The sequence below is a fragment of the Oncorhynchus clarkii genome, chromosome 4 (genome assembly GCF_045791955.1).
Source record: "Oncorhynchus clarkii lewisi isolate Uvic-CL-2024 chromosome 4, UVic_Ocla_1.0, whole genome shotgun sequence".
Classification (NCBI taxonomy): Eukaryota; Metazoa; Chordata; class Actinopteri; order Salmoniformes; family Salmonidae; genus Oncorhynchus; species Oncorhynchus clarkii.
Window position 1 is genome coordinate 92,615,875 of NC_092150.1, and position 11,905 is coordinate 92,627,779.

The window sequence follows — 11,905 nt, forward strand, 5'->3', positions numbered from 1 at the left end:
TACAACGTATCGTATGACTGTGTAAAAAAAACTAAATGACCTTATTTATGTGCATTTAAAAATCTGGTAAAGATGGTCCTCCACTGGTATAAATACTTGATAGAACTGCAATACAGTACTCAGATACACAGAGGGCTGTATTGGTGTAGAGGAGAAATATACACAGCCGTGACGACGACCGAAGAGAATGCGGTCAACATTTGATGGTATTTCAGATCGGGTGAACAAAAGGACTTGGTTCCTGTACGTTATCGCGATCACACCATGACTAGTTCATAATGAAACAAACCCCTCCACCTTTCATTATCATTATATAGTTACGTATTATGATGTTAATATGGAGAACCCCGCTGGCTGTATGGACAGGGACAGTACATCCAGAGAGAGCCATGATTCTGTGAAACAGAGTATGTTACAGTCCCTGATGTCTCTCTGGAAGGAGATCCTCGCCCTGAGCTCATCTACTTTATTGTCCAGGGACTGAACATTAGTGAGTAATATACTCAGAAGTGGTGGATGGTGTGCACGCCTGCTGAGTTGGACTAAAAGCCCACTCTGTATTCCTCTTCTCCGTAGGCGGCGTCTTGAAGCAGCCCCTGGGATGAGTGGAAATGCCTTGGGGGGTGTACGAACAAAGGATCCATTTTAGGAAAGTTGCATTTCTGGTCAAAATGCTGGTGAGCGACCATCGACCAAATTTCCAAAACTTATTTTGGGCTGTAAGTAATAATGCAACAATTAATGTAAGAAATAACACACAAAATAATACTGAGTTTACTGAATTTATCGAGCTTATAGGCAATACATAACTAAATTATTATGGTGGGAGATTCTAATACGGTTTTAAGTACCTCAATGGACAGTAAAGGAAATCACACTATAAACTATAACCCTCATGTATGAATATCAGGGATTTATTTGACCTTTATTTAACTAGGCAAGTCAGTAAAGAACTAATTCTTATTTTCAATGATGGCCTAGGAACAGTGGATTAACTGCCTTGTTCAGGGGCAGAACGACAGATTTGTACCTTGTCAGCTCCGGGGTTTGAACTTGCAACCTTTCGGTTATTAGTCCAACGCTCTAACCACTAGGCTACCCTGACACCCCATGTATGAATATCAGGGATATATTAGAACTAGTGGATATATGGAGACTTAAACATGTATTTGGCTAAGGTGTATGTGCTTTCACATGTACAGTTGAAGTCGGAAGTTTACATATAAACCTTAGCCAAATACATTTAAACTCAGTTTTTCACAATTCCTGATATTTAATCCTAGTAAAAATTCCCTGTCTTGGGTCAGTTAGGATCACCACTTTATTTTAAGAATGTGAAATGTCAGAATGATAGTAGAGATAATAATTTATTTAAGCTTTCATTTCTTTCATCACATCCCCAGAATTTTGGCCCATTCCTCCTGACAGAGCTGGTGTAACTGAGTCAGGTTTGTAGGCCTCCTTGCTCGGACACACTTTTTCAGTTCTGCCCACAAATTTTCTATGGGATTGAGGTCAGGGCTTTGTGATGGCCACTCCAATACCTTGACTTTGTTGTCCTTAAGCCATTTTGCCACAACTTTGGAAGTATGCTTGGGGTCATTGTCCATTTGGAAGACCCATTTGTGACCAAGATTTAACTTCCTGACTGATGTCTTGAGATGTTGCTTCAATATATCAACATAATGTTACTCCCTCATGAAGCCATCTATTTTGTGAAGTGCACCAGTCCCTCCAGCAGCAAAGCACCCCCACAACATGATGCTAACACCCCCGTGCTTCACGGTTGGGATGGTGTTCTTCGGCTTGCAAGCCTCCCCCTTTTTCCTCCAAACATAACGATGGTCATTATGGCCAAACAGTTCTATTTTTGTTTCATCAAACCAGAGGACATTTCTCCAAAAAGTACGATCTTTGTCCCCATGTGCAGTTGCAAACCGTAGTCTTGCTTTTTTTAATGGCGGTTTTGGAGCAGTGGCCTTTCAGGTTATGTCGATATAGGACTCGTTTTACTATGGATATAGATACTGTTGTACCTGTTTCCTCCAGCATCTTCACAAGGTCCTTTGCTGTTCTTCTGGGATTAATTTGCACTTTTCGCACCAAAGTACGTTCATCTCTAGGAGACAGAACGCATCTCCTTCCTCAGCAGTATGACGACTGCGTGGTCCCATGGTGTTTATACTTGTGTACTATTGTTTATACAGGTGAACGTGGTACCTTCAGGCATTTGGAAATTGCTCCCAAGGACGAACCAGACTTGTGGAGGTCTACAAAAAAAATCCTGGGGTCTTGGCTGATTTCTTTTGATTTTCCCATGATGTCAACCAAAGAGACACTGAGTTTGAAGGTAGGCCTTGAAATACACCCACAGGTACACCTCCAATTAACTCAAATTATGTAAATTAGCCTATTAGAAGCTTCTAAAGCCATGACATCATTTTCTGGAATTATCCAAGCTGTTTAAATGCACAGTCAACTTAGTGTATGTAAACTTCTGACCCACTGGAATTGTGATCCAGATAATTCTAAGTTAAATAATCTGTCTGTAAACAATTGTTGGAAAAATTAACTTGTCATGCACAATTCCAGTTGGGATAGGTGTCCTGTCAACGGGACAGCTGTAAATCATGCAGCGCGGTGTGTCACGATCGCAGATTTTAGAGAAACAACAAATGTCGGTACATGTAAGCGTCTTATATCAGCTTAAATTCTTGTTAATATAACTGCACTGTCCAATTTACCGTAGCTATTACTGTGAAGAAATGCCATGCTATTGTTTTCTCCTAACAACAAAACACTTTTTTTCACCGCGATTGGTTTGATATATTCACCTCTGAAGGTTACTTACATTCTGAAATCTTGCTCTGATTTATCATCCAAAGGGTCCCAGAGATGACATGAAGTGTCGTTTTGTTAGATAAAATTATTTTTCATATCGTAAAAAGGTCCATATAGCATGCACGATCAATTTTGTATTTCCACTCGTTCAATTTGCAAAGAAAGGAATCGGTGAAAATCTAACCATAAACATGGTTTCAACCAGTCAAATCACGTTCGTATGTATTCCTCAGAGATCCTAGAACGTAACCAGACTTCACTATATCATCAGGGGTGTAGTATATCCTATAGGAAACCATATCAGAGATCCTAGAAGGTAACCAGACTTCACTATATCATTAGGAGTGTAGTATATCCTATAGGACACCATATCAGAGATCCTAGAACGTAACCAGACTTCACTATATCATTAGGGGTGTAGTGTATCCTATAGGACACCATATCAGAGATCCTAGAACGTAACCAGACTTCACTATATCATTAGGGGTGTAGTATGTCCTATAGGACACCATATCAGAGATCCTAGAAGGTAACCAGACTTCACTATATCATTAGGGGTGTAGTGTATAGGACACCATATCAGAGATCCTAGAACGTAACCAGACTTCACTATATCATTAGGGGGGTAGTATATCCTATAGGACACCATATTTGGTCAGAGAGCGGCGTCTTCATGGCGCGCCGATGACGCGGACGGTCTTCACTTGATTGACTGCAACTTTGTCAAAATAAGCACCAATCGGGGTCAAACAAAGCTAGCTAGATAGCCAATGAGCTGGGCTTTACGGGAGTATGCGGGAGTATGGGAAAACCCGTATATGTTGCAAAATGTAGCTGCTAACCTTGTGCGACAAGCCTTTTCCTTTTGGGCAAAATGTACAAGAATATGGAGAGTTATGAAGTTATGAAAACTGGGTGTTTTGCAAATGTTGAACTGACAATATGGCTACTAATACTGGAAAAGTTCAATCAAAGTCCAAGTATACAGATTTGACAATATTCTTGCAGAAAAATGTAATGAAAATGTCAATGTCTTAGCCCAAATGTACCTGGGTGATTTCACACTAAATTTCACGTAGCTCACTCATACTTCAAGTTATCAGTCTGAAACTTTGCACATACACTGCTTCCCTCTTGTGGACACCATCGGAATTACAACCAGAGGGATGGCTAGACCTGGGACCTTTCTGTTGCATTTCAAAGATGGTGGTAGAAATGAAATAAAAACATTTTTTTCTTTGTATTTTCTTCTACCGGATCTATTGTGTTATATTCTCCTACATTCAATTCACATTTCCACAAACTTCAAAGTGTTTCCTTTCAAATATCCTTGCTTCAGGGCCTGAGCTTCAGGCAGCTAGATTTGGGTATGTCGAAAATCGAAAAAAGGGGGTGGCAGGGTAGCCTAGTCCAACTCTCTAGTGGTTAGAGCGTTGGACTAGTAACCGGAAGGTTGCAAGTTCAAATCCCTGAGCTGACAAGGTACAAATCTGTCGTTCTGCCCCTGAACAGGCAGTTAACCCACTGTTCCTAGGCTGTCATTGAAAATAAGAATTTGTTCTTAACTGACTTGCCTAGTTAAATAAAGGTAAAAAAATTAAAATTAAAATTAACAAGAAATTTGTGGGAGTGGTTGAAAAACGAGTTTTACCTCAGTATGTAAACATCCAACTTTAACTGTATATACTGTATTCTAGTCTTAATTAATCATTTATAACTACTGCTGTACACACCTTTCTACTCATTTCCTGTCCATACTGTCTATACACACCATCCTGTATTACTACTGTCTATACACACCATCCTGTATTACTACTGTCTATACACACCATCCTATATAACTACTGTCTATACACACCATCCTGTATTACTACTGTCTATACACACCATCCTATATAACTACTGTCTATACACACCATCCTATATAACTACTGTCTATACACACCATCCTGTATAACTACTGTCTATACTGTCTATACACACCATCCTATATAACTACTGTCTATACATTTAGTTAGATACTACTGTACTGTTGGAGCTAGGAACACAAGCATTTAGTTAGATATTACTGCACTGTTGGAGCTAGGAACACAAGCATTTAGTTAGATATTACTGTACTGTTGGAGCTAGGAACACAAGCATTTAGTTAGATACTACTGCACTGTTGGAGCTAGGAACACAAGCATTTAGTTAGATACTACTGTACTGTTGGAGCTAGGAACACAAGCATTTAGTTAGATATTACTGTACTGTTGGAGCTAGGAACACAAGGATTTAGTTAGATACTCCCGATCACGGCCGGTTGTGATACAGCCCGGGATCGAACCAGGGTGTCTGTAGTGACGCCTCTAGCACTGAGATGCAGTGCCTTAGACCGCTGCGCCACTCGGGAGCTCAATTTGTCATACATAGATAACTTATGAACGCGCCCATGGTTATAACTAGGTATGCCTGTGAACACGTCTAAATCCCCTGAGATATATGCAGCTCGTCTGTCAGTGGTAGGGACACTGTAGTCCAGAAACCAGCTTCCCTCTGAATTCACATAGTGCTGTATTGGTGTGTATTTCTCAGAAAAATAGGACAACGTGTTAGAAATACCAGATTTGCAAAAATATCCGCCAATATTATATATGTGCAACTTGTTATGATAATAGGGTGACATATCATTTGGTTTGAAGTGACTTACAAGATGTGGACCTTTGGATTGAAGTGACTTACATGATGTGGACATGCTTTGTGGAAAATGCTGCCACAACCCCTACCACTCTGATTGTTCCACTAACAGTGATGTAAATGCTGTCTGTAGGGTAAATCAGAGAACGATGCCACAACCCCTACCACTCTGATTGTTCCACTAACAGTGATGTAAATGCTGTCTGTAGGGTAAATCAGAGAACGATGCCATAACCCCTACCACTCTGATTGTTCCACTACCAGTGATGTAAATGCTGTCTGTTGGGTAAATCAGAGAACGATGCCATATGTTTAGTCGATGTCTCTAAGGATCCGTTTTCGAAGTGAATTGAATGACTTTTTTGTCAGTAAAATAAAGTACATTTCAAATGTTGGTGTACCCCTTTAAAATGCAGTGGTTTATACCCCATGATTATTATACAATTATTATTTACCCTAAAATTATTTTGACAGGATATGCTAATTAATAAGATATACATAGATATTTTACTATAATCTTTTTCTTTCTTCCCCCTAATAGTTTATTATTGTGGTCAAATTGACCCCGGTTGGTAAATAATGTGTTACAATATGTTGGTAGCTTGAGGGTTAAAGCGATGCCAATTTGTTTCCAACGTGGTCCCCGATGGAATACACACAAGACAGACAACACTAAATGATATACAAGTAAGTCATATCCACCTCTTCCTCTTCGTCGGAGAAGAAGTAAGCTACGCCGACCCTGAGCTCCTCTTTCTCCACTCCGGACGGATCGCCGGTTGGCAGCTCGCTGTAGCTGAGATGGGTGATACGGTCCAAGTGGTTGCCCATCAATGACGAGGCCCCGACAGAGGAGAGGCATGGAATACGGTGTCTGGGGTAGAGAGGGAAGGAAGGAAAGAGAGAGAGAGAGAGAGAGAGAGAGAGGGGAGAGAAGGGGACAGATATGTTACTGTGGGGAAAGAACAGACAAAACCCAACAGACAATAGGCTCCAGTACACAACTCCGGTCGGCTTTCAGCTACACAGAAACACAGCAGTATCCAGTACATTCATGTAACAGTCAACAGCCACATAGATGATCCTAAAAGATCAACACACTCGAGTTATTGAGCCCAGTTCGCTTGAAAGACGAGAAAACAATCAATGATTTAGTCCGTGGCTCTCATCACATGCCTTTAGCTAATCATACCCTCTGGTGGACTGAATGATAAAATAGCAGCGCTGGATAGAGAGAGAGAGAGAGAGCGAGAGGGAGGTGAAATCTCCAGTCTTCCACGGAGAAGAGAAGTGCGCGCCGACTGAATGCTTCAGATGTATTATCCTTGATCAGTTTGAATGCACCGTGGGGGGAAAAAATAAAGGCTAATTTAGAGGCCATACTGCACCAGGGAAAAACACCTGAGTAATAGAAGCAGTTACCCAGGGAACGGTTATATATCCTGTTGTTCCATCAGTGCCGCGGGCTCCACGGTCTTCTCTACTCCCTCCCTGTCCCTCTCTGTTCTATTTCTCCGTTCTCTCTCTCTCTCTTCTTCCCCTCTGTACTCCCGCAGCCCTGTGTGCTTTACTAGTGTTTTCTCAACCTCGCGTCTTTAAGTAACTCGGAGAGCTCCGCCTTCAGCCGCAACATCTGCACTTTCCTGTCCCTGCTCGGCCAATCAGAAACGCCAATCCTCACGTCATTCAAGCCAGCCTCCAATAGCGTGGGCGCAGAGCAACGCGTGGTGATTGGGATTCGTCAAGGGCCCTACACACTTCATGTAAACTACCCATACACAGCAACGGAGCGTTGCTTTCACCCTTAGCTCTGTGTACTTTTTTTACGGTCTTTACTGTGGCAAGGTTTTGTTGTCGGAGGAATGAAGAATACTAGACAGATGTTGCTGTTGTCGGAGGAATGAAGAATACTAGACAGACAGAGGTGTGATTGTTGCTGTTGTCAGAGGAATGAAGAATACTAGACAGACAGAGGTGTGATTGTTGCTGTTGTCGGAGGAAATTAAGAATACTAGACAGACAGAGGTGTGATTGTTGCTGTTGTCAGAGGAATGTAGAATACTAGACAGACAGAGGTGTGATTGTTGCTGTTGTCAGAGGAATGAAGAATACTAGACAGACAGAGGTGTGATTGTTGCTGTTGTCGGAGGAAATGAAGAATACTAGACAGACAGAGGTGTGATTGTTGCTGTTGTCGGGGGAAATGAAGAATACTAGACAGACAGAGGTGTGATTGTTGCTGTTGTCGGAGGAAATGAAGAATACTAGACAGACAGAGGTGTGATTGTTGCTGTTGTCGGAGGAAATGAAGAATACTAGACAGACAGAGGTGTGATTGTTGCTGTTGTCAGAGGAATGAAGAATACTAGACAGACAGAGGTGTGATTGTTGCTGTTGTCGGAGGAAATTAAGAATACTAGACAGACAGAGGTGTGATTGTTGCTGTTGTCAGAGGAATGAAGAATACTAGACAGACAGAGGTGTGATTGTTGCTGTTGTCGGAGGAATGAAGAATACTAGACAGACAGAGGTGTGATTGTTGCTGTTGTCAGAGGAATGAAGAATACTAGACAGACAGAGGTGTGATTGTTGCTGTTGTCGGAGGAAATTAAGAATACTAGACAGACAGAGGTGTGATTGTTGCTGTTGTCAGAGGAATGAAGAATACTAGACAGACAGAGGTGTGATTGTTGCTGTTGTCAGAGGAATGAAGAATACTAGACAGACAGAGGTGTGATTGTTGCTGTTGTCGGAGGAATGAAGAATACTAGACAGACAGAGGTGTGATTGTGGCTGTTGTCAGAGGAATGAAGAATACTAGACAGACAGAGGTGTGATTGTTGCTGTTGTCGGAGGAATGAAGAATACTAGACAGACAGAGGTGTGATTGTTGCTGTCGTTGTTATAGGGAAGAGGAAGCCTGACAGAGAGGCTAAGAAATATGCTGCTACTATATTATATTACCTCACTAACATGCTGCTACTATAGTATATTACCTCACTAACATGCTGCTACTATATTATATTACCTCACTAACATGCTGCTACTATAGTATATTACCTCACTAACATGCTGCTACTATAGTATATTACCTCACTAACATGCTGCTACTATAGTATATTACCTCACTAACATGCTGCTACTATAGTATATTACCTCACTAACATGCTGCTACTATAGTATATTACCTCACTAACATGCTGCTACTATAGTATATTACCTCACTAACATGCTGCTACTATAGTATATTACCTCACTAACATGCTGCTACTATATTATATTACCTCACTAACATGCTGCTACTATAGTATATTACCTCACTAACATGCTGCTACTATAGTATATTACCTCACTAACATGCTGCTACTATAGTATATTACCTCACTAACATGCTGCTACTATAGTATATTACCTCACTAACATGCTGCTACTATATTATATTACCTCACTAACATGCTACTACTATATTATATTACCTCACTAACATGCTGCTACTATAGTATATTACCTCACTAACATGCTGCTACTATAGTATATTACCTCACTAACATGCTGCTACTATATTATATTACCTCACTAACATGCTGCTACTATAGTATATTACCTCACTAACATGCTGCTACTATAGTATATTACCTCACTAACATGCTGCTACTATAGTATATTACCTCACTAACATGCTGCTACTATAGTATATTACCTCACTAACATGCTGCTACTATATTATATTACCTCACTAACATGCTGCTACTATAGTATATTACCTCACTAACATGCTGCTACTATAGTATATTACCTCACTAACATGCTGCTACTATAGTATATTACCTCACTAACATGCTGCTACTATAGTATATTACCTCACTAACATGCTGCTACTATAGTATATTACCTCACTAACATGCTGCTACTATAGTATATTACCTCACTAACATGCTGCTACTATAGTATATTACCTCACTAACATGCTGCTACTATAGTATATTACCTCACTAACATGCTGCTACTATAGTATATTACCTCACTAACATGCTGCTACTATAGTATATTACCTCACTAACATGCTGCTACTATAGTATATTACCTCACTAACATGCTGCTACTATAGTATATTACCTCACTAACATGCTGCTACTATAGTATATTACCTCACTAACATGCTGCTACTATATTTTATTACCTCACTAACATGCTGCTACTATAGTATATTACCTCACTAACATGCTGCTACTATAGTATATTACCTCACTAACATGCTACTACTATAGTATATTACCTCACTAACATGCTGCTACTATAGTATATTACCTCACTAACATGCTGCTACTATAGTATATTACCTCACTAACATGCTGCTACTATAGTATATTACCTCTAACATGCTGCTACTATATTATATTACCTCACTAACATGCTGCTACTACATTATATTACCTCTAACATGCTGCTACTATAGTATATTACCTCACTAACATGCTGCTACTATATTATATTACCTCACTAACATGCTGCTACTATAGTATATTACCTCACTAACATGCTGCTACTATATTATATTACCTCACTAACATGCTACTACTATATTATATTACCTCACTAACATGCTGCTACTATAGTATATTACCTCACTAACATGCTGCTACTATAGTATATTACCTCACTAACATGCTGCTACTATATTATATTACCTCACTAACATGCTGCTACTATAGTATATTACCTCACTAACATGCTGCTACTATAGTATATTACCTCACTAACATGCTGCTACTATAGTATATTACCTCACTAACATGCTGCTACTATAGTATATTACCTCACTAACATGCTGCTACTATATTATATTACCTCACTAACATGCTGCTACTATAGTATATTACCTCACTAACATGCTGCTACTATAGTATATTACCTCACTAACATGCTGCTACTATAGTATATTACCTCACTAACATGCTGCTACTATAGTATATTACCTCACTAACATGCTGCTACTATAGTATATTACCTCACTAACATGCTGCTACTATAGTATATTACCTCACTAACATGCTGCTACTATAGTATATTACCTCACTAACATGCTGCTACTATAGTATATTACCTCACTAACATGCTGCTACTATAGTATATTACCTCACTAACATGCTGCTACTATAGTATATTACCTCACTAACATGCTGCTACTATAGTATATTACCTCACTAACATGCTGCTACTATAGTATATTACCTCACTAACATGCTGCTACTATAGTATATTACCTCACTAACATGCTGCTACTATATTTTATTACCTCACTAACATGCTGCTACTATAGTATATTACCTCACTAACATGCTGCTACTATAGTATATTACCTCACTAACATGCTACTACTATAGTATATTACCTCACTAACATGCTGCTACTATAGTATATTACCTCACTAACATGCTGCTACTATAGTATATTACCTCACTAACATGCTGCTACTATAGTATATTACCTCTAACATGCTGCTACTATATTATATTACCTCACTAACATGCTGCTACTACATTATATTACCTCTAACATGCTGCTACTATAGTATATTACCTCACTAACATGCTGCTACTATATTATATTACCTCACTAACATGCTGCTACTATAGTATATTACCTCACTAACATGCTGCTACTATAGTATATTACCTCACTAACATGCTGCTACTATAGTATATTACCTCACTAACATGCTGCTACTATAGTATATTACCTCACTAACATGCTGCTACTATAGTATATTACCTCACTAACATGCTGCTACTATAGTATATTACCTCACTAACATGCTGCTACTATAGTATATTACCTCACTAACATGCTGATACTATAGTATATTACCTCACTAACATGCTACTACTATAGTATATTATCTCACTAACATGCTACTACTATAGTATATTACCTCACTAACATGCTGCTACTATATTATATTACCTCACTAACATGCTGCTACTATAGTATATTACCTCACTAACATGCTACTACTATAGTATATTACCTCACTAACATGCTGCTACTATAGTATATTACCTCACTAACATGCTGCTACTATAGTATATTACCTCACTAACATGCTGCTACTATAGTATATTACCTCACTAACATGCTGCTACTATAGTATATTACCTCACTAACATGCTGCTACTATAGTATATTACCTCACTAACATGCTGCTACTATAGTATATTACCTCACTAACATGCTGCTACTCTAGTATATTACCTCACTAACATGCTGCTACTATAGTATAGTACCTCACTAACATGCTGCTACTATAGTATATTACCTCACTAACATGCTGCTACTATAGTATAGTACCTCACTAACATGCTGCTACTATAGTATATTACCACACTAA

At 39.3% G+C, this 11,905-nt stretch overlaps 1 protein-coding gene across 1 annotated transcript in view; it reads right to left on the reverse strand.

The window, feature by feature from the left end:
• Window positions 1-7,068, reverse strand: part of LOC139407921 (protein LRATD1-like) — an 8,853-nt gene extending 1,785 nt beyond the window's left edge. Inside the window, exons 1-2 of the mRNA XM_071151798.1 lie at window positions 6,940-7,068; window positions 6,220-6,391 (exon numbers count right to left, since the gene is read on the reverse strand). Of these exons, the coding sequence (XP_071007899.1) occupies window positions 6,220-6,348 (129 nt within the window). The 5' untranslated portion in view covers window positions 6,349-6,391; window positions 6,940-7,068. The remainder of the gene's footprint in view (window positions 1-6,219; window positions 6,392-6,939) is intronic.
• Between the last annotated feature and the right edge of the window lie 4,837 nt (window positions 7,069-11,905).